The 24,466-nt window shown below is 40.1% G+C and overlaps 1 protein-coding gene across 7 annotated transcripts in view; it reads left to right on the plus strand.

The window, feature by feature from the left end:
* The window catches only part of PLCL2 (phospholipase C like 2), a 279,272-nt gene extending 257,197 nt beyond the window's left edge, over positions 1-22,075 (plus strand). For all 7 annotated transcript variants that reach the window (XM_034955936.3, XM_034955934.3, XM_034955937.3 and 4 more), the window contains one exon: positions 21,213-22,075. In XM_034955936.3, the coding sequence (XP_034811827.2) occupies positions 21,213-21,392 (180 nt within the window). In that variant the 3' untranslated portion in view covers positions 21,393-22,075. The remainder of the gene's footprint in view (positions 1-21,212) is intronic.
* Positions 22,076-24,466: the final 2,391 nt, after the last annotated feature.

Below are 24,466 nucleotides of genomic sequence, written 5' to 3' on the forward strand. Positions count from 1 at the left end.
TGAAGGGAAATGCTATCTCTATGCATATCTATTTTGGCATAACAGTTGTTAAAAATTAACTTTTTATTTTTTATTATAAAAATAATATATTTTCATTGTCAAAAATGTCAAAAGAGCAATAATCAAAGGTAAACACAATCCCATCATCGAGAGACAATTACTGTTGGCCTTCTGCTGTGCATTCTCTCAGGCTGATTTTCTATTTTATATGTAATGTGACATAATTTTTAAAATAATGCTGTGTATGTACCTCGAAACTTTTTTGAGCTTTACCTCAATAGTTCTTCTCAGTGTTACTCACAGAGCATAAATAATAATAACACAGAGGTTATTTCATTCCAGGTCTTGGACAATTAATAAATGTAAAATTACTCTCTGGTGTTTGCCTTCCAAACTTTATGCTCAACTGAATTTGTAGGGAAGAAAGGAAGGCTTCCCTTTCGCCCTCTGAAGCTGCCTTGAAAACGACCTGACAATTGACAGATTAGCAGGCATAAAAAGGCCTACATATTATATTTATTTAAGGTGCAGAAGCATGGGGAATGGCAGGAGGATGATTACCTAACAACCCAGTGTGGTCTTGATGCATACAAACCCTTCTTCATAGTGGAGGGACATGGGGGAAATTGGCCATTTTTGAGGGGTAGTAAATGAATTTTAGGGGAAATGAATGGGCCCAATGCTCAGAAATGGGATAGTAAATGATTCTCTTTGGGAACTGAATGGTCTGAGAAGGAAAACTAGTTTGGGAGGAAGTTCTTCTGTGCTGTAGTTGTGGTGTTTAATTTTCAGTCTCTTCTTCTGTAAATTTTAATCTTCTCTGGTTAATGAAATTTCAGAGAGGAGATCAGAGGCATTTGTGCTTCTCTTTGGTGGGTCCAGTTTCTAGTTAGATCAGGGTACTTGAACAGCCTCATCTTTGGGAGAGAGAGGACTGAGAGATATGTGGTGGGGGTGGTCAGAGAAACCGTGAGCCTGCTTCTTTAGTTCAGCATGTCAAAGTGTCATCTTTTGGGGTATTGTTTTCTGAGCCCCAACAGATTCAAGACCATAAAGACATTATCACAGCTGCCTTTTTAAATTTCTTCATTCCTCCTCAAGTTAAAAGCTCCATCCTTGGAGCTGACAATAGTTTTCAGATTTGATGTAATAAAAGGTATCTTCCAAAGCTAGTCGCCATTTGCATTTTTCTCACGTTAAACCTCTACTTATTTTTATAATTAAGATCATTTTCTTGACTTCTTCAGACATTTCCCTTTTTACATATGTACTTTTCTTATATACCTATTTTGCTTAGACTTTAACCCTGATTGTTTGCAGATCAGTAAACAGCAGACATAAGAATTTACAACGAAAAGGGATTTGGCTTTACAATTTGCTGACTCACTCCTGGTCAGAGGTGGGGGGTACAGTACAAATTTCCTGTAAACTCAAGAAAATATATCACAGCAGATTAAGCCCTGTGGTAGGAACAAATGCTCACTTTGCTTTAATTTTATTAGAGGCAAATATAGACATAGGGACCAAACTTTGGCTTGTCAAGTACCCTTCCTACTCATGTGTGGTCCGGGAACCAGCAACCTGGGCCTCAGAGGGGAACTTGTTAGAAATTCAGAATCTCAAGTCCCACCCTAGTCCTGCTGATTCAGAACCTGCATTTTTGCAAGATCCCCAGGTGATTCTTAGGCACATTAAAGTTTGAGAAGCACTGGGCTGAGAGCCACCAAAAATGGGAGCCTGATGCACATATTAATGAAAAACAGCTGACATAAAGCAGTGTGCCATATTTTAGAAGTAATTGGACCAAATAGATACACTGAAGAAACCTACTTTCTTTTGAATTGTGTCCAGGAGAGAGAATTAACACCTCAGACTTATGTTCATATGGAAGTAAATGTATAGGATGGGGTAATAGGTCTTTTTTTAATTTCCAGGATAATATTTGCTACAGATGGTGTTTAAGGATGGTAGAATGTAAGTGAGGGTTGAGGAAGAATTGGAAAGATCTGTGTGTCATTTCTGTAGAATGGGGGGTTTTTTTCATTCCTATATGTCACTGGTTTAAACTTTCTTTAGAATGAGTGCTGACAGGGAATCTTGAACGTGAATTTAGGTCTAAGTTGAGCTACCAGTATTTTCCTGGCGGGAGGGCATGGGATCTGTCGAGTTCCTCCCATTACTTTTTGTTTGCAGTGAGCTAGGAGAGGTGGCAGCGCTCCAGGCAGATGGCCAGCAGTAAACACACAGCAGGAGGCTCCCAGTAGCACAAATGCTTAGGGAGGGTTTCAGATGACCCCGGAAATGCAGAGAAGAGGAAATGGAGGAGGAAGCCAGGAAGACTGCTGAAGGAGCTCTGAAACAGGCCAAGGCTTGAGAATTACCTGGGATGCTTAAACATGCCCTCTCCTAAGCCTCATCCCAGACTTCCCAGACTCAGAATCTCCAGGCTTGGAACCCAGGAATCTGCTTATTTAACAAGTTTCTTGGGGGATTCTGAGGCACACACAAAAAAACCTTATTATTGTTGTCCTAGAATCAAAAGCTTTCCTGATGCATCACCATAGTCATTTGAACCATAAGGAGGTAGGGTGGCCAGCCATCCTAGAAGCAAGACATTCAGTGCTAAAACCAGGACAATCTGGGCAAACTGGGACCATTGATCACCCTGAGAGGAGTTCCTGCCACTAAAAGTGTCGTTTCATTGAAGGATGTCTGTCCCAGTTTTTATGAATCTTTACTTGCCTAGTTTAGTTTTTTTTAATTTTGAAGGTTCTTTTAAAATTCAGAAATGAACAAAGAAGAAATAAAGTCATCTATAACTGCCACACCCAGAATTATCTACTATTAACATCTTGGCATACTTACTTCCAGTCATTTTTTTTCTTGAATAAAAAAGCATTCATTTGTTGTTATAAATCTATCTTTTTTAAAATAAAAAAATGTTTTTAAATGACCCAAGATTCTCCCTCTGAGAAATAACCATTATTAGACGCAGGTGACTTTATTCCAGGAACCTTTCTATATGAATATGTCTGGATGGATCAGTATATATTTTAATGATTCTAAGTCATACTTTTTTTCGCACTTTCGGTATGTTTGAAATTAGCATATATCTTATAGTCCATGGCATCTTTGCATTATATCCTGGTTAAATTGGCAATGATTTTTATTTCTTAGTGCTACATAAAATACTGGCACATCTCACAAGCACTAATGTCTCAGATAGTATAAAATAAGTTATGTCAGTAGACATAATTCTTTTTTTTTTTTTTTTTCTTTTTTGAGATGGAGTCTCACTCTGTCACCCAGGCTGGAGTCCAGTGGCACAATCTCGGCTCACTGCAACCTCTGCCTCCTGGGTTCAAGTGATTCTCCTGCCTCAGCCTCCCAAATAGCTGGGACTATATGCATGCGCCACCATGCCCAGCTAATTTTTGTATGTTTAGTAGAGACAGGGTTTCACTATCTTGGCCAGGCTAGTTTTGAACTCCTGACCTCAGGTAATCTGCCCACCTCAGCCTTCCAAAGTGCTGGGATTACAGGTGTGAGCCATCACGCCTGACTGATAGAATTCTAATATAATTGTTCTTTAAAAATTTTTTAAGTACTAAATTTCATTTTATTTAACCATAAAGATGCTAAATGAATTGGTGAGCAATTTCTACCATAACAAAGATTTATTTTCATTTCCCAAAAGATCCCTTTGAGGTTAAGAAAAGGGATTATGAAAAATGTTAATAGAAGTCATTTTGCCGGGTATTTTTAAAGCTACATGTTTTAGTTATAAGTATTGTTGGTTGTCCTGCTATGAAAGATGACAATATGGGCCGGGCATGGTAGCTCACACCTGTAATCCCAGCACTTTGGGAGGCCGAGCTGCATGGATCACCTGAGGTCAGGAGTTCAAGACCAGCCTGGCCAACATGGCGAAACCCCGTCTCTACTGAAAATACAAAAATTAGTTGGGCATGGTGGCGGGTGCCTGTAATCCCAGCTACTTGGGAGGCTGAGGCAGGAGAATCGCTTGAACCCAGGAGGCGGAGGTTGCAGTGAGCCAAGATCAATCATGCCACTGCAGTCCAGCCTGGGTGACAGAGCGAGACTGTGTCAAAAAAAAAAAAAAAAAAAAAAAAAAAAAAAAAAAAGACAATATGAGCATTCTCTAATATTACTAGATAGAGCATATCGTTATTTTTTTATTGTCCATGTTAAAAGTATTCATATTTGGTCTTGAAACTATAATTGCCATGTCACTTGAAGTTCAGTATTTAAATTGGTTCACTGTCACCATCAGTCCGGGAAGTCACCCATGCTTTCCTGCATCCTACAGGAATAACAGGGAAAAGAAATAAAGCCAGCGGGTGTCATTGCCAGGCTTCTTAAGATATTGGACCCAGCCTTCTCTTCTCAGAGTTTGTAAAATGTCCTGTTCTAGGGTTTCTGCTGCAAACTAGGGAGAGGGTGTAATCCATTCCCACAGGCCTCCAATTGCTTCTTTGATTTAGAAGCCAACTTTGAAACCTCCCTCCATTAGATAGTCAGCATCATTTTTTGTGTGTCAACTTTGAGACATAATGTTTGTAAAATAAAATTCACCAATTTTGAGCACAAAATCCTATGAGTTTTGACAAATGTATATACAGGCATACCTTGGAGACTGCTTGTTCAGTTCCAGACCATGGCAATAAAGCAAATATCACAATAAAGTGAGTCACATGATTTTTTTGGTTTCCCAGTATATATAAAAGTTATATTTACACTATAATGTAGTCTATTACGTGTGCAGCTTTTATGTCTAAAAATCAATGTACATAGCTTAATTTAAAAATACTTTATTGCTAAAAAATGCTAATAATCATCTAAGCCCTCAGTTAGTTGTAATCCTTTTGCTGGTGGAGGGTCTCACCTCCATGTTAATGGGTGATGACTGATTAGGGTGGTGGTTGCTGAAGGCTGGAGTGGCTTGTGGCAATTTCTTAAAATAAGACAATGGAGCTTGCTACACTGATGGACTCTGTTTCACCACAGATTTCTCTGTAGCATGCAATGCTGTTCAGTAGCATTTTACCCACAGTAGAACTTCTTTGAAAATCAGTCTTCTCAAACCCTGCCATTCCTTTATCAATTAAGTATATGTAATATTCTAACTCCTTTGCTGTAATTACAGCAGTGTTCACAGCATCTTCACCAGAAGTAGATTCCATCTCAAGAAACCACTTTCTTTGCTCATTCATAAGAAGCAACTCCTCATGCATTACAGTTTTATGATGAGATTGCAGCAATTTAGTCACCTCTTCAGGCTCTATTTCTAATTCTAGTTCTCTAGCTATTTTCATTCCATCTGCATTTACTTTCCCCACTGTCGTCATGAACCCGTCCAAGTCAACCATGAGGGCTGGGATCAACTTCCTCCAAAATCAGCTTCTTCCAGACTCCTGTTAATGTTGACATTCTGACCTCTCCCATGAATCATGAATGTTATTAATGGCGTCTTAGAATGGTGAATCCTTTCCAGAAGGTCTTCAATTTACTTTACCCCGATTCATCAGAGGAATCACTATCTATGGCAGCTATAGCCTTATGAAATGTATTTCTTAAATAATAAGACTTGAAAGTCAAAATTACTCTTTGATCCATGGGCTGCAGAATGGATATTGTATTAGCAGGCATGAAAACAATATTAATCTCCTTGTGCATCCCTATCAGAGTGCTTGGATGACCAGGTACATGGTTGATATGCAGTAATATTGTGAAAGAAATCTTTTTTACTGAGCAGTAGGTCCCAGCTGTGGGCTTAAAATATTCAGGAAACCATGCTGTAAACACGTATGTTCTCATCTAGGCTTTATTGATCCATTTATAGAGCACAGGCAGAGTAAATTTAGCATAATACTTAAGGGCCCTAGGATTTTCAGAATGGCCAATTAGCATCGGCTGCTACTTACAGCCACCAGCTGCATTATTCCCTAACAAGAATATCAAACTGTCCTTTGAACCCTTGAAGCCAAGCATTGACTTCTCCTTTTGAGCCATGAAAGCCCTAGATGGCATCTTCTTTCAATAGAAGGCTGTTTCATCTACATTGAAAATCTGTTGTTTAGTATAGCCACCTTCATCAATGATCTTGGCTAAATCTTCTGGGTAACTCACTGCACCTTCTACATCAGCACTTGCTGCTTCGCATTGCACTTTGATGTGGTGGAGATGGCTTATTTCCTTAAACCTATGACCCAACCACTGCTAGCCTCCAGCTTGTCTTCTGCAACTTTCTTACCTCTCTTAGACTTCATAGAATTGAAGAGAGTTAGGGCCTTGCTCTGGATTAGGCTTTGGCTTAAGAGAATGTTGTGGCTGGTTTGATCTCCTATTGAGACCACTCAAACTTCCTCCATATCAGCAATAAGGCAGTTTTGCTTTCTTATCATTCATGAGTTCAGTAGAATAGCACTTTAAATTTCCTTCACAAACTTTTCCTTTGCATTAACAACTTGGATAAATGTTTGGTGCAAGAGACCTAGCTTTTGGCTCATGTTGGCTTTTGACTTGAACTTGGCCTTCCTCAGTAAGCTTCATTATTTCTAGTTTTTTATTTCAAGTGCAACTCTTCTTTTCACTTGAACACTTGGAGGCCTTTGTAAGTTTATTTTTTTGGCCTAATTTTCATATTGTTATGTCTCAGGAACTTTTCATGTCATTAGGGAGGCCTGAAGAGACAGAGAGAGATGGAGAGTGACCAGTGGAACAGTCAGAACACACACAATATTTACCAATTAAGTTTGCTGTCTTATAAGGAAGGGCACACTTTATGGTGCCCCAAAATAATTAGTAACATCAAAGACCACCAATCACAAATCACCATAACTAATATAATAATAATGAAAAAGTTTGAAATATTGCAAGAATTACCAAAGAGTGACACAGAAACACAAAGTGAACACATGCTGTTGGAAAAATGACACTGTAGACTTGCTTGACCCAAGGTTGCCACAAACCTTCAATGTTTTAAAAAAAAAAAAATGCAGTATCTGTGAAGTGTGATAAAATAAAGTATGTCTGGAGTCATGCAACCCCCAGCACAATGATGATAGGGCATTGTTGTCACCCTGCTCCCCCAAATTGCATTGTGCCCCTTTGTAGTAAAATCCTTTATGTTGGCAACCACTTATCTCATTTATATCTCTATAGTTTGACCTGTGCCAGAATGTCATATAAATGGAATTACATGGCATACAGTCTTTTCTGCCTGGCTTATTTCATGTAGCATTGTGCTTTTGAGTCATACAAGTTAATGTAGGTTTCAGTACTCCATTCCTTTTTATTGCTAAATAGTATTCTGTTTTATGGATATAACACATTTTGTTTATACCTGCACCAATTTATGGACATTTGTGTTGTTTCCAATTTTTAGCTATTACAAATAAACCTGCAATGAACATTCACATATCAGTCTTTGTATGGACATGCTTTTATTCTTCTTGGGTAAATATGAGTGGGATTGCTGGGTCACGTGGTAAATGTGTGTGAGACTGATAAGAAACTGCCACAGTGCTTTAAAAACAACTGATGTTCCATTTTGCATTTCCCCAGCAGTGTTGCAAGGGTTTTAGTTGCACCACATCCTTGTCAACACTTGGAATTATCAGTTTTGTCATTCCAGTAAGTGGATGGGGGTTGAGCATCTTTGTGTGTACGTGAGTTTTAAAAAATATCTGACAGACCCTAATGTGGTTTTCTTTATGTTTCTTCTGCTTGGGGTTGGTTGAGATTTTTAGATATGTGAATTTATAGTTTTTAACAAATTTGGAAACTTTTTGGTGATTATTTCCTGAAATTTGTTTCTGTCTTACCCTTTCTACCATCTCCTTCTGTAACTCCAATTATATGTATAAATATACTGCTTGATATTATCCCACAATCACAGATGCTTATTCATTAGTTTTTAAGTACTTTCTGTGGTTTAAAAAAAATTTTTTTTGAGACAGGATCTCACTTTTGCCCAGGCTGGAGTGCAGTGGCGTGAACACTACTCATTGCAGCCTCAACCTTCTGGGCCGAAATGATCCTCTCATCTCAGCCTCCTGAGTAGCTGGGACCACAGGCACGTGCTACCATGCCTGGATAATTTGTACATTTTTTGTAGAGACTAGGTTTTGCCATGTTCCCCAGGTCGGTTTCAAACTCCTGGCCTCAAACAATCCTCCCACTTCAGCCTCCCAAGGTGTAAGAATTACCGCACTCAGCCGTTTCCTTTTTGTTTTCTTTTTTAATTCTTGATATTTTTATTGCCATGTCCTTGAGCAATATTACTATATTTTCAAGCAACACTTCTGTTTTCTGTAATATCTAATCTGCCATTAATCCTTTTCAGTTTTTTAATTTCAAATTTGTCATGTTTCTGTTCATGCTAGTCATATCCTCTACCTTCTTGAAGACATGTCATATATTCACAATAGCTGTTTTCCAGCTCCTTCCTCTCCACTCTTGGCCCCTCATGTTCTAGCCACTGTCGGCTCCCTGAACTCCACACTCTGTCTTCTCACCCCAGTGGGACTGCTGGGCTCTGTTTGAGTTCCCCTTTCCTGCACTGCATCTGGAAACTGCAAGCAGTAAGCTGGACACGGTTGTTTGTATTTCTTCTCTCAGGATCACTGTGTTGTACTATCTGAAAATCATGGTTTTCTGCATTCTGTCTGGTTTTCTAATTGTATGCCAGCCACACTTCCAACTTTTCCTGTGTCATTTCTTTCTTCCCACCCTCTGCCCCATCTGCTACTCCATGAAACAGAATATTCACTCCGTTTGCATCTCTCTGGTTTGGTTGTGTTTGAGATAGAACTTTCAGGACTTTTATGACTTGCCAACATGACTTCTGTGAGTTTTAGTTCATAGAATGATTATACCCTTTTTTTAGTTTTGCTGCTGTTTGTGGCTTTTTGCTTCGCTTTGTTTTTGCTCATTTCATCAGGAATGTAGAATGGAAATTCTGTAATGCATTTTCAATCCACCAGCTTAATCAAGACTTCCTCTACCTTTATTTTCCAGTTGCCAAAATATTCACTGTACTGGTGGTAATTTTCACTGTGTCAATTGATTGCCATTCCTAAAATGGTAGAATCTCATACTAGAAGAGTCCTGTTTTCATTGGTCTGTTTTGGTTACCAAGAGTAGAAACTCACTCCGGCCAGCTCACAGAGGAGTGGCCACAGATGCTGGCTCACACAAGGGATCATGAGAGGGACAGGGACCTCAGGGAACTTGGAGACCGGAAACTGCAGTCCAGCCTCGTGACAATAGCAAGCTGTTCGGAAACCTGGCAGCCCCCGAGGTAGCTGCTCCTCTCTGTGGAACAGGGGTCTTTCTGCTTATCTTTCTGCCTCTTCTCCATTCTGCTTCCTCTGCTGGCTGGCTCGTTCTGTTCACTCAGAGTTTCTACTGCTTTATAACTTGTTCTGGCCTTGGTCTGTTCTTTACCATATCCTCTAAGCATTTATTTCAAGTACTCAATCTATTTGTATTTCCTACCTCAGCCTAGCCTTTTAGCTGCAGACCAGTGGTCCCGATAAACCTCCTCTTGTATTAAGTGTCCTTGGATCAGGTTCTCCCCCTGCTTTAATCCACTTTGTCCAGGAAGGTATTGTCAGCACAAAATATGGCTCCCTTTAGTGGCTGTTTCGGTTATCTATTGCTGTATAACAAACCACTGCAAAACTAGTGGCTTAAAACAATGACTTCTCATTTCTCGTGATTCTGTGGGTTAGCTGGGCTCAGCCAGATGGTTTTGCTGCTCCATGTGATATTAGCTGGGATCACTTAAGAGATTTGTTCTGCTGGGAACTCAGCTTGGCCTGGAACATCCAAGAAGGTACTCACATGGCTGGATCTCATCTGGGGTGGCTGGGATGGCTGGGCTTTTTTTTTTTTTTTAATAGCATCTATATCGTATCTTGGACTTGAATTAAGCTTGTTACAACCGAAGATGTTTTCCAGATGAATGGCTGCCAGGCTAGCTCTCCTGACCTGTGCCCCTCTACCATCAGAAACAAGGCTATCAATAAACCCTAAAAGTAATTAGAGATTCATTCTCTTTAGGAACCTAAAACTTCTGCCAAAACATAAATCAATAAACCAGATGGTTTTTGCACCTGGTAAGACATTTGTCTTGATTTTCTTCATTTTTACCTGAGGTACAGTGCTTATCTTGAAGACTTAAAGACTGGCATTTGTTTCCTTTTTGAAATTACCATGATGGTTGATGTATGACTCCTTTTATTGAGGCTCATATCTTTTAGTTATTTTTATTTATTATAGGTAGTATAGTATGTTGTCTCTTTTCCTGAAAAGCTGTAATTGACTGAAAGCCATTTCTCTATTTAGTGTGTGAAAATTTCTCAGAATGGCTCAGAAAATCAAACTATAGTAGCGTTTGTCATTAGGCAGGCTGTTCTTTCTGGTCCATTTGAAATACAGTAAAACCTCAAACATTGGGACCCCACTCATGTGGAGTTTGTGATTACTCAGCTAATGTTTGACTGTGTAAATGGTGTGCTTGAAAGATTAATAGCACGAAGGAGGTGCTTACGTGCACGCTATTTTCCCTGGTGTTTCCAAGGGCTCTCACGCCCATGGCCCAGCCCCACTTGCCTCTCAGTGTCCCCTCGCTCTCTGCGTCCTCTCTCTACACAGCTGGGCCACCCTCCCCTCCCCTCTGGCCCTGGTCCCTGCCTGGAACCCTCTCCTGACACCCCACCTTCTGTTCTTAGGTCATGGCTCACCTCCACTGTCTGGAGACTCCAAAGGCTGCTCCTGAATGCTAACCCTACCTCTGCCACCAGAGTGGCCAGCTCTGTGCCAGACGAGGCCACTGTCCTACTGCATGGTGGACTTTAGCCCTTCCCATGGCCAGGTCTGTAGCAGAGGGAGATGTAGTCAGTCAGAACCTAGAAAGCTTTGTAGCATAGAAATCATGCTGCTAAATGGTTGGGCTCCAGAGGCGCCATATGTTGGAGTCACGGTCACTCCTCTGTGGCAGGCAGCATCAGCCCCTGGGCCTGCCGCCGTCCTTTCCTGCCCTGAGTTTCCCCAACTCAGACACCGCCTCCTCCGTAGTGCTGCCGAGGAGCCCCCAACCCTCCATCTTTGGTGAAGGAAAAGTAAAATTGTTTCTAAGGAGGAAGGCATTCATTCTGAATTTAAAAAGTTGAATCATATTTAAAATTATTAACTTTTGTACAAACCTCTAAGCACAACCATGGGAAAATTGGAGACTAACTGTAAATGTGATGACAGCCCAAATATAGGCAAAAAGTGTGGCAGGCAAAGGGAGCCACATGGATAGTCAGATCCATGCAGCCCACTATCCCTTCATCATCAAGACACTGCCTCGAACCACAGAAACATCTCTTTGGATCCAGCAAAAATCAAGGGCAGGAGCTGTGCTTAGAGGGCTCTCCTTTCCGCTCCTGCACAGAACCCTCCATCTCCCTCTGGCAGCTTCTTTGCACCCTTTGGGGGGTGGAGGTCAGGGTGGAGGGAAGGCGGTCTTCCTGCTGTGGGGAGACAAGCTGATTTGCAGCTCATGTTCCATGCCCATCAAACATGTGAGTGCACATACAGGAAGCCAAAAGGACAGAAAACATCACGCACTCTTAAAATGAGCCTAACGTCCTGTACAAAAGCCTGTGTCCTGTTGCTGTAGGTTTAGGTGACTCTGATGATTAGGGAGTCTTTTTTCAACCGTAAGGTTTATTGAGACTTCAGTGGGAAGTGGACCTGACCAAGCTAGGAGGCCTTCCTTAATTCTGATGAATGTGCCACGATCTCAGCCAGCCTCAAAAGAACTCTTGAAAGGGGAACTATCAATGTATAATAATGAGAGGCGATTTAGAATCCGTAGCCAAGACTCCTACAATCCATTCATTCTTTTTTTTTCCAGACGGAGTCTCTCTCTGTCCCCCAGGCTGGAGTGCAGTGGTGTGATCTTGGCTCACTGCAACCTCCACCTCCCAGGTTCAAGTGATTCTCCTGCCTCAGCCTCCCGAGTAGCTGGGATTACAGTCGCCCGCCACCACGCCTGGCTAATTTTTGTATTTTTAGTAGAGACAGGGTTTCACCATGTTGGCCAGGCTGGTCTTGAAGTCCTGACCTCAGGTGATCCACCCACCTTGGCCTCCCAAAGTGCTGGGATTACAGGTGTGAGCCACCACACCCGTTTCATTCTTTTGTTCACTCATTCCTCATTCAACAAACACACAGTGGAAATCCATATTTCTGTTTCTGCTTTTAATCACAGGAAGAGTGAATTGTCTACACAGTTGTTGATGTGCTGGATATATGAAAAATGTAGTGTGTGTTTCAACCTGCTTGCTTTAAAATATTGCATGCAGTCTGTGGGGTTCAACTCTCTATAGTTTTGGCCTCACAGTTTAGTTTATCCAACAGGAAAATAAAACAAACATACCAGAGAGAAAGGTGTGTGTGTTTCAGTGTGATTTGCTGTTCAGACTCTACCCGTAATCTCTCTAAACTCAGTGTCCTTTTTATGAAACGAGAATGGTAATAGCACTTCCCTTGCATCCCCTCTTTGTGGAGCAGGTGGTATCAGTGAAGGTATCTAAATTCTGCTGTGTTCCTCTCTGCATTCCCAAATAGATAAGAAAGACAGGAAGGAGGAGTATTTTTGTGCCTCAGACTCCCATAATGGTATGAGTACCCTCCTCCTTCTCCTCCCTCACACTGCATGTGATTTGGAAGAAAAGTGTCTGCTGGCCCCCAGGGAATGGAAGGTGCTAATCTTTGCTGTCTTCAACATCCAAGCATGTGGCCATTACACAGGTGGCAGAGGGCAGGGGAAGTCTTAGCTGCCGCACTGGATCCCTCACCTCAGAAGTAAGACAGCTGTTTTTCTCTAATAGATAGTTGGACAAAAGGACTTTGAAAAAATTAGCCAGATGTAGAATCCCTGTTGTTTTGCCCCTACGTCTGAATAAAAGCAATGACTTGTGATTGTTAAATGGCTCCTAAAATGTAGCTCTAACAGATGTGTCTTGAAATATTTTTAATATATTAAAAACTAGAACATCTTTTGTGGTCATACAGAAAGTATGGTGATTAGCCGAGGGTTGAGCACAGCTGGGGTGCGGTTCTGGCATTTGGAGCTGCCATCATTCTTTTCCTGGCTGCTCTGGCCTCTGATCCAATCCCAGGTAAGCCACAGGCTCAGCCAGAAAAAGCACAGTCACGCCAGACTCGCAGCAAGAGCTGCTGGGATCCAGCCACTGCCCTTAGTTACATCTTTTAAAGATTACTTTCTGGGCCTAAGTAAGAACCTTAAATATTTTGACCTAAGGTTGTTATAACTCTTTCAAGATGAAAACAAAATAGAATAAGTTAAAAAAATTCAAACCAGAATGTGTGAAATCAAATGACATTTGAGTTGTTCAACTGAAAACATTGCAAAGCCAGCTTTGTGGAAGGAGTCTTCAAAACCAGACACCCTGTGTCAGTGGGTGGCAGTGTTTTAAGTAACCTTTGCTCTTTTCAAGTCTTTTGAAGCAATGAAATATGAACACTGCTACAACAAACACCCCCACCTCTTTCAGAATTTTTTTTTTTTTTTTTTGAGACAGAGTTTTGTTCTTGTTGCCCAGGCTGGAGTGCAATGGTGTGGTCTCAGCTCACTGCAACCTCTGCCTCCTGGGTTCAAGCAATTCTTGTGCCTCAGCCTCCCAAGTAGCTGGGTTTACAGGCGCCCGCCACCATGCCAGCTAATTTTTTTTTTTGTATTTTTAGTAGAGACGAGGTTTCACCGTGTACTCCTGACCTGAGGTGATCTGCCCGCCTCGGCCTCCCAAAGTGCTGGGATTACAGGCATGAGCCACCGCGCCTGGCCAGAATTGTTCTTCACTCACGCTACATGCCTTACCTCCAAGACATCTTAAACATGTAGTTTTAGACACATAGAACAAAATGAAAGTGATGTGGACAAAGTTCAGCAGCTCCTCAAGCCCAGATTTATTGCCTTTAGGAGTCCTTTGTGTCTCGCCTTGGTAATGTCCAAAGGCCTATTCTGTTTAAGATACCATGATTACTTCTCTGAAGTTGAGAAACATAAGATTCAACCAGATGAAGAATTCTGTTATTACCACATTAATTATCGTATGCCATCTGGGGATTTTTGTTTTTAAATACCCTGTCATCATGTGGTAGATCTATATATGCTGACACGGAAAGATCACTAAGACATAACTTTTCGTGAAGAAAAAAGGAAACCAAAGAACAATATAGATTGCTTGATTGTATTTACATTAAAAGTAAAATAAAATACCTATTTGTAATATATATATAATGCCGAGAAAAAGACAAAACTCATTGTTTAGGGGGCAGCTGTGAGATTAAAGGGGAGACTTTCACATTTTACTTTAATTACATTACTTTAATTGCATTCAACAGATGGTTATGGAGCCCTTACTCTGTACCTGGCACTGTTCTAGGCTCTGAGGATACAGCAGTGATCAGAAGACAAAAATTCCTGCCCTCGTGAAGTTTACATTTAGTGGAAGAGACAGACAATAAACCAAGCAGTAGAGTATGGCAATAGGTGTTATGGAAAAAGCAAGGCAGGGAAGCGGTAAGGAGAATTATGGACAGGAAGTGGGAGTTCTAATTAGACAAGATGGGGCTGTCAGGGAGGGCGCTGCTGTGAAGAGGGCATCAGAGTCAAGATGGCATCAAGGGGAGGGGAAGGAGCTAGCTACGTGCATTTCTGGGGCAAGGGCATTCCCTGCAGAGGGAACAATGAGTACATAGACATTGAGGTTGGACTAGAGAGGACCTGATGGGTTTGAGGAACATTTAGGAGCGTAGCATATCAGAGGCTGAGTGAACAATACAGGGTGGGTAGGTGGGTGAAGGAAGTCAGATGAGGCTGTGGGCAAGGACTTTGACTCTCACTCTATTTGGGGAGCTGCTGAAGGGTTTTGAACAGAGGGAAAGGGATGTCCTGTGTTTTAATTTGAGCTCTCTGGCTGTCACGTTGAACATGGAGAAAGAAGACCAGTCAGAATAAACTCCAAGAAAGATTATGGTGGCTTAAACCACAATGTTGGCAGTGAAGATGGTAAAAAGTGGTGAGAAACTTTATATATATGTTTTGAAGATTGTGACACTAGGACCTACTGACAGATGGGATGATAGATGGAAGAAAAAGGGGAGAATGAATAATGACACCAGGGTCCTTGGTCCAGGTCACTGCAAGAATGGAGTTGCTTTGACTGAAGAGTAGCTGGTAGTAGGAGTAGTAGCAGGATATCAGAAACTCAACTGGACATGTGATGTCCAAAAGAATGATGCCTAGATAGGCATTTTGGTAGGTACTAATTTTTATTAATAAAAATAAGAGCATACATCAATGAAATTAAAAACAGAAAATGCATAGAGAAAAATCAGTAAATCCAAAAGCTAGTCCTTTGAAAACCTTATTAAAATCAGTAAGTCTTTAGTCAAGCTAACTAAGAAAGAGATGATACAAATTACTAATGTCAGAAATGAAATAAAGGATATCACCACAGATTTTATGGACACTAAAAGGATAATGAAGGAATATTGTGAACAATTCTATGCCCACAAACTTGAAAACCTAGATGAAATAGGCCAATTCCTTGAAAGGTACAATCTGCCAAAACTCATATGAGAAGAAATATACAATCTGAATAATTCTATATCCATTAAGGAAATCAAATCAATAATTAATAAGCCTCCAAAACAAAAAGCACCAGCACAGATAGGTGCACTGGTTTCTGCTAAACATTTAAGAAAGAAATGATACCAATTCTCTACAATATCTTCCAGAAAATAGAAGCAGAGTGAATACTTCCTAACTCATTCTGCCAACCCAGTTTTACCTTAATACCAAACCAAAGACATTACAAGAAAAGAAAACAATAGACCAGTATCTCTCATCAACACAGATGCAAAAATCCTTAACAAAATATTAATAATTAAAATCCAAAAATGAATAAAAAGAATTATTCACCATGATCAAATGGGATTTATACTGGGTATACAAGGTTGATTTAACTTTTGAAAATCAATTAATGTCATTCATCATATCAACAGGCTAAAGAAGACAAAGCTCGTGGTTATATCAGTAGATGCAAAAAAAGTTTGACAAAATTCAACTCCCATTCATGATAAAAATTCTCAGTGAACTAGGAATAGAGAGGACCTTACTCAACTTGATAAGGAACATCTACAAAAATCATACTGCTTACATCATATTTAAAGGTGAGAAACTGAAAGCATTCCCAATAAGATTAGGGACAAAGCAAGGATGTTCTCTGACACCACTGCTTTCAACATTGACCTGGAAGTCCAGTCCTAGCTAATGCAGAAAGACAAGAAAATAAAATAAAAGGTACATATCTTGAGAAGGAAGAAATAAAACTGTCTTTGTTCACAGATGATATAATCATCTATGTAGAAAATCCAAAAGAATTGACAAAAAAATCTCCTCGAACAATATAATGAGCAATTATGGCAGGGTTGCAGGAAACAAGGTTAATATACAAAAATCAATTGATTTCTTTTTTTAAGAAAAAAAAAATTTTGAGACAGGGTCTCACTCTGTCACCCAGGCTGGAGTGTACTGGCATGATCATGGCTCACTGCAGCCTTGACCTCCCTGGGCTCAGGTGATCCTCCCACCTCAGCCTCACAAATAGCTGGTACTTCAGGTGCACACCAACATACCCAGCTAATTTTTGTATTTTTATACAGAGATGGGGTTTCGCCAGGTTGCCCAGGCCAGTCTTGAACTCCTGAGGCTCAAGCCTTAGCCTCCCAAAGTGCTGGGATTACAGGCATGAGCCACCACACCCAGCCAATTTCTTTCTTTTTTTTTTTTAAGGCGGAGTCTCACTTTGTGAGACAGAGTGTCGCTCTTGTTGCCCAGGCTGGAGTGCAGTGGTGTGATCTCGGCTCACTGCAAGCTCCGCCTCCTGGGTTCACGCCATTCTCTGCCTCAGCCTCCCAAGTAGCTGGGACTACAGGTGCCCGCCACCACGCCCGGCTAATTTTTTGTATTTTTAGTAGAGACGGGGTTTCACCATGTTAGTCAGGATGGTCTCAATCTCCTGACCTCGTGATCCACCCGCCTCGGCCTCCCAAAGTGCTGGGATTACAGGCGTGAGCCACCATGCCCAGCCCAATTTATTTCTTATAAACCAGCAAAGAACAAGTGGAATTCAAAATTAAAAACACATGACCATTTACATTAGAACCCCCAGAAATAAAATATTCAGGTATAAATCTAACAACATATATATGACTTATATGAGGAAAACTATAAAACTCTGGTGAAAGGTATCAAAGAATTAAGTAAATGGAGAGATATTCCATATTCATGGATGGGAAGACTTAATATTGTCAAGATATCAGTTTTTCCCAACTTGATATATAGATTCAACATAATCTCAAACTTCCAGCAAGCATAAAAATAAATAAATAAATAAATCCACCAAGTTATTTTGTGGATATTGACAAACCAATTCCAAAGTTTAAAGAGAGAAGCAAAAGACCCAGAATAGCCAACACAATATTAAAGGAGAAGAATAAAATCAGAGGACAGACTTTATCTGACTTTAAAACTTACTGCAAAGCTACAGGAAATAAAACAGTGTGAAAAGAATAGACAAATAGATCAGCAGAACAGGATAGAAGAGCCCAGAAATAGACCCACATAAAGTAGTTAATCAATCTTTGGCAAAGGGGCAAAGGCAATACAGTGGAATAGAGACTTCATCTTTTCAACAATTCATGCTGGAAAAACTGGACATCCACATGAAAAATTCAGTCTAGGCACAAATCTTACACCCTTCACAAGAATTAACTCAAAATAGATCACAGACCTAAAGATAAAACACAAAGCTATAGAATTCCTAGAAGATAACACAGGATAAAATCTAGGCGACCTTGGATATGGCAGTGCTTTTTCAGATACACCACCATAGACAATCCATTAAAGGAAGAATGGGTAAGTTGGACTTCCTTAAAATTTAAAACTTCTGCTCTATAAAGACAATGTCAAGAGAATGAGAAGAGAAGCCACAGTCTGAGAGAAAATACTTGCAAAGGACACACCTGATAAAGTACTGTTTTCCAAAATATGCAAAGAACTCTTAAAACTCAACAGTAAGGAAACAACCTGATTAAAAACTGGGCAAAAGTCTGAGCAGTCAAAGAACTCTTAAAAAATGCAAAGAACCCTTAAAACTCAACAGTAAGGAAACAACCTGATTAAAAACTGGGCAAAAGTCTGAACAGTCACCTCGCCAAAGAAGACATACAAATGGAAAGTATATTAGCATCACATGTCACTAGGAAATTATATATTAAAACAACAATGAGATACCAATATGCATCTATTACAGTAGCCAAAATACAAAACTAACATCACCAAATGCTGGCGAGGATGTGAAACAACAGGAACTTTCATTTATGCTGGTGGAAATGCAAAATGGTGCAGACAATTTGGAAGAAACTGTCAAACTATCTGTAGTTCTTACAGAACTAAACATACTCTTACCATATGATCCAGCGATCATACCCCTTGGAATGTACCTAAATGAATTGGAAACTTATGTCCACACAAAAATCTGCATACAGATGCTTATAGCAGAGTTATTTTTAATTGCCAAAATTTGGAAGCAACAAAGATGTCCTGAAGTAAATGAATGGATAAATAAACTGCAGTGCATCCAGACAATGGAATATTATTCAGCACTAAAAAGATAGGAGCTATCAAGCCATGAGACGACATGGAGGAAATTTAAATGCATATTACTAAGCGAAAGAAGCCAATCCAAAAAGGCTACACGCTGTGTTTCCAACTAGATGACATTGTCGAAAAGGCAGAACTGTGGAGACAATAAAAAGATCAATGGTTGCCAGGGGTTGGGAGTGGGGAAGGATGACTGGCAAAGCACAGAGGAATTTTAGGGTGGTGGAACTATTCTGCATGATCGTGTAAGGGTAGATAGATGTTGTTATACATTTTTCAAAACCCATGGAATACACAAAACCAAGGGTGAGCCCTAATTTAGGCAATAGACTTGAGGGGATGTGGCAACATAGGTTCATTGATTGTAACAAGTATACCACTGTGGTGCGGGATGTGGCCACTAGAGAAGGTTTGCGTAGGGAGGGAGCGTAAGGGAACTCTCTGTGGTTTCTGCTCTGTTTTGCTGTGAACCTAAAACTGTCCTAAAAATTAAAGTTTATTAATTTTAAAAAATAATATTTGGAGTTTTAAAACACAAAGACTAGTTAGTCTATTAAAACTGTGAATGTGTGTAGCAATTCTGCTTGTGAAGGGAAATACACTATTTAACATGAAATTATACTCCTGACACAATATGCTATATATACAAAGACCTCATAACTAGTAAATTTTCAACATGTGAGTTCAGTGACTAGTAAGAATGAATAAAAATGAAGCTCCTTTAGTTAATCTACGCAAGGGAACATCTATTTATAGTTACTAATTAAAGGACTCTGTAAAGCAGGAAAACCATGCATGGTAAGTGGTAGGCAGCAAACTGTTCTGTGGATTTGGGCCTCATGATGGTTTAAAATTGCCTTGCAATTTGATCTCACCAGTGGCTGACATTTGACTATAGTCCATTTGCCAGCCAAGGTAAGTCCCTACCCATTGCTGTCTGCAGCTGGCCCCAAGCTCCTGCTGGACAGGAATGCCTTAAAGGGGCCCACGCTGGGAGGCAGTTCAGAAAGAGGGAAAGGGGGAGGAGGTGTAAGTAGGACAAAGAAAAGTCAAACTACAGAGGAATCATAAAGAAAATAATAGAATAAATTGAGAACCCAAGGGGATGGGAAAAAATAGCAAGCAAGGAGAGTGAGAAAGAAGAAAAGGTAATAGTGTAAGTAGAAAAAACTGTTAGTGGAAGGCAGGTTAAATTTGGAAGGAAAAATAGAACAAAAAAGCAAAGTAGGAGTGTTGGAATTTACAGCGATAGAGCACCACATCATCTCTTCTGCTCGATAATTTTGGAATTGTTGGCTGATGCATTAGCCCAGTGGTTTTCAACTGGGGGTAGCTCACCCTCCCACTCAAGAGACAGTTAGCAATGTCTGCAAACATTAGGGTATGCTAGGGGTGCTGCTAAATATCTGAAAATACACAAGACAGCTCCCCACCTCCAAAGAATTCTCTGGTCCAAAATGTCAAGAGCAAAGAGGGTGACAAACTTCATTGGCCCATTGTCAGCACCAATTCCAGACTCCCAGTGACTGTGCTTCAATTCACCCACTGTTTTCTGACCTATATCGTGTTATACTGCATATAGATCAAGTTGATGGTCAGACCTCAGAAAAGAAATTAAAATTTGGCTGAGAAAGTATATCCAGAGTAGAAAATCCTTTGCTTCACTCTTTCTTTCAGCAAATGCTCAGTGAGGACCTGCTGTGTGCCCACGGCTGCCAGCACTTACCAAACGCTGTGTGGGCTTCAGAGATGGAGAACAGATTAGTGGTTCTTCAGAGATGGAGAACAGATTAGTGGTTGCCAGGGTTTAGGGATGGTGGAGAGGAGGGGGTGGGTGTGACTTCCTGGTGGTGCTGGTGCAGTGCTGTGCCTTGGTTGCCATGGTGGTTACGTGAACCCACACATGTGATGAAGTCACACAAAAGCAGAGGCACACTTTGTACCCCCATCAGTGTCTTGGTTTTGATATTGTGCTATAGTTATGTGAGACATAACCATTGGGGGAAATTTGGGAAAGGGTATACAAGACCTCTCTGTACTATATTTGTATCCTTCTGTGAATTTATACTTATTTCAAAATAAAAAGTTTTTTTTAATCAAACCTTAAAAGGGAAAAAACAAGATTGGCCAAACAACTAAGGAAAGATGTAATTTTAACCAGGATAGACAGGAATAGTCCATGCACACAGAACCCCATGCAGATCTATAAATAGAAAGGGCCAGAAAGGCAGCATACTCTTGGAGTGTGGTGTTGAAACTGGGAAAACAAACTCACTTTTTATTAAAATTGACCTATTCAGATGCAGTGCCAATAAGAAATAATTATGCCCTCTTGTGGAATCAGAATACTTCTATTTCAGTGAAAGATAGATATTGTTGAAGTATAACACTAAGTTATGTCATATCTAATACTGTTTAATTGCATGTTTTGTTATAGGGACAAGCAGATCTTTTGAAATATGCTAAGAATGAGACATTGGAGAACCTGAAACAAATCCATTTTGCTGCTGTTTCATGTGGACTGAATAAACCAGGCACCGAAAATGCTGATGTCCAGAAGCCACGCCGGAGCTTGGAAGTCATACCTGAAAAAGCAAACGATGAAACTGGAGAATGAGGAAACTTACAATAAATCATTATGGAGTTTATAACTCTAGGACCAATCGTAGTCAGATGGGACATTTGCTTTGCACTCACTAATGAGAATAATATTCGGGATTTTAAAGCACAACTGGAATAGCTAATTACAGTCTATTAAAACTGTGAATGTATGTAGCAATCCTGCGTGTGAAGGCAAATAAACTCTTTAACAGGCAATTATATTGCTGGCCAAAATATGCTATATTTGTATACAAAGACATTCTAACTCAGTTCCAGTATGAAGAAAGATTATTCACTCTAGCTCCACTGAGAAACATTTTCCTAAGTGAAAACAATTTCTTAAGATGGAAATGGATTGGATTGTCAAATTATTATTTATTGGAGAAAAAAACCTGATCTACACATTTTTACTTATATGGGGTTGCCAGAGTCTCTGGGTTCTAGATGATTTTGGTGGCATGCTTGCTGAGCCATAATTACTAAAGAGAATGTAAGTGGACGGGTTCCCTGAATCCCTGGGGTCCTTGGAGAGCCATCGAGGAGAATGTGCAATTGGACTGAAGCTCCCTGGCTGAAGACACATGCCGAGTCAGCACATGGGTAGAGATGATGTAAAAGCAGCCAATCTGGAAACAATACATTGTAAATAGTTTTTCATTGTATGAAGTAGTGTTCACATTAAAAAGATGTTTTATGATATTTCTCCAATAGCAGTACATGTGTTTAATGAAGCCTTAACTTTTAAGATTTCTAGCTCAAAATATTCTACTCTTAAGTGTAGCCACTTACTTGAACAGCTTTGTCAAAAATAAGTTGCTTGTCGGGGCTGACCTTATTTTGCTTTTGGTAAGGTTTCAACAGCTTTAAGCAACAGCAGCTGACTGTAAAGTGAACTGAGATACCCACAGCTGCCCTCTTGATGCTTCTGAATTAGGTCTGTAGTAATGTGCACCTCAGAATCTGGCAAAGAGTAAGTCAAAAGTAGTTAGAGGGGCAGGAGAAGGTGTAGCTTTCCTCCAGTTCTACTGGCAACAAATTCCTTCAATTTATGTTTGTCTGAGAAAGTCTCTGTTTCTCCTTCACTTTTGAAAGATAATTTTCTGCCAGCTGAGTTTTTAATCCAAGCTTTTATTTTGCAAATCAGTGAGACTTCGTGCTTTCAAGATACTGAACACTGCAGCCTAATTACTGCTTCTCCCAAACCAAAACTGCTTTCAAATTTTGGAAGGGTAAATATTTACTCTAAATCTTCAACAATCCCTTCTTTTCTATTCATTGACTCAGGTATGTGAGCCAGATAAGTATATGTAATCTTCAGCTGAGTATCTTATTAGTGTTTTCCTCACAGTTCAAGAGATGCTCAGGCGCTGTTGTTCATTTGTTTCTGTCCAGTCTCCTCAATATCCTCTTAAAAAAACAATTCTTTGCTCAGTTCTTGTCATTTGCATTCTAATAGTGTGCTTAAGTTAAGGTACGCCATCTCCACTGCCCTTCTCTGGATATAATTCGTTGGAAAATAAGCCTGTTATTTGGATAATGTTGCTGTTCCCTGCACACCCAACTAACCACCAGCCAGTAGCTTAGGCCCTTAGCTCAGAAATGAACTCTACACGGGGTAAAAATGAGTAGAAAATAGAGAACTAAAAGTAAACTTACAGAATGAGAAATGAAATAATGTATAACTTAGATTGTTAAAAATACTTAAACTTAGCTGGAAGTAAATAGCAATATTCAATTTAAAGTGAAAAATCCAGAAATCATGAAAAATTTTTATCTTTTAAAGTATAATGAAATTGAAAAAAATTCTACATTTCTAGTAATGACAGGCATTATCTAATATGTGATTTGAATAACTGATAGCAAGACACATGTAATTTATTGTAGTTTATACAGCCTTAGAGTCAACAATTTTATAATTGAAGGAGTCTGAGAGATCATTCAGTCCTACACTTTCTTTTTCAGATGCCAAAGTTGCAGATGAAAATAAAAAATGCATTGCCTGGTGTCAAAAAGTCTGTTAGAGGTAGTGTTGGTGCTGAACCCAGCCCGGGGTTTGCTCCACCTTTCCATGATAAAATGTCAACCTTCTTTTGACCCATCTCATCAGAGGAATAAGCCAAGTGATGGGAATAGCAGGCATGCCTGTTGAGAGTTGTTCCCAAAGCCTCAGCGTTTCTCCTGTTTATCTAGATCTTCCCCCAGTAAATGCACCATCCTCCCTCGAGGATGATGACTCGTATCAGCAGAGCACAAATTCACAGCCAATTGAGCTATTCTATTCTTTTTTTCCCATTCATATGGAAACAGAAAACATTCATTAAACTGGCAAGGGCCAAGGTTATGATTTATGGACCTTTATAAACAGCTTTTTCTTACAAAGGACTGACTGATCCACTCTAGATTGAATCTGTGGAGGCCTTATTATAACCCCCGCAGATCAAATAAAAGTGAGATGCCTGCTCCTGGGTTGCATAAGTTGTAGTGACAGCAGGGGTAACATGCTTGCTTCCTCCCATTATCTGCATTCCACAAATGGGTGGGGGGGCATCCATTTAAGTTACTCATTGTAAATACCAATAATTCCTTGTGAATTTGACTAATGCATACATAGGGCACACTATAGACACACACACAAACTGCATTATTCCCAATTAGGAATATATACAATTAGAGGTAGCATGAAAACAACTGGTAAGTCTCTGCTGAGGACACAGGAAAATTCAGATTTGGACAAAAATGCACAGAAATCATGGAAAACACCTGGTCAATTCAGTAGGAAATGAAACGTCACACTGCAATCAAGCCCAGTGTCACATTTCCAGCAGTTACGTTGATGTCAGTCCCACAGAGTAAATCCTGAGGCCTCTCGGAACACACTAAGTACATTCTGCTTCCTCTTTCCACATACATATTCAGTGTATCCTCTCAGCTACTTAAACTCTTGCAGGCATTGGTCTATTTTCTGCCTTTAGCAGGCATGGCTTCTAAACAATGGGAAAGAAGCCATCTAAACACAAATGCTTACCATCTCCGGGCAGGTGTGACCCAGGAACCAGGGCATGGAGCAGAGTTCTTAGGCAGGGTGGTGGG

Source organism: Pan paniscus, chromosome 2 (genome assembly GCF_029289425.2).
Source record: "Pan paniscus chromosome 2, NHGRI_mPanPan1-v2.0_pri, whole genome shotgun sequence".
NCBI classification, from domain to species: Eukaryota; Metazoa; Chordata; class Mammalia; order Primates; family Hominidae; genus Pan; species Pan paniscus.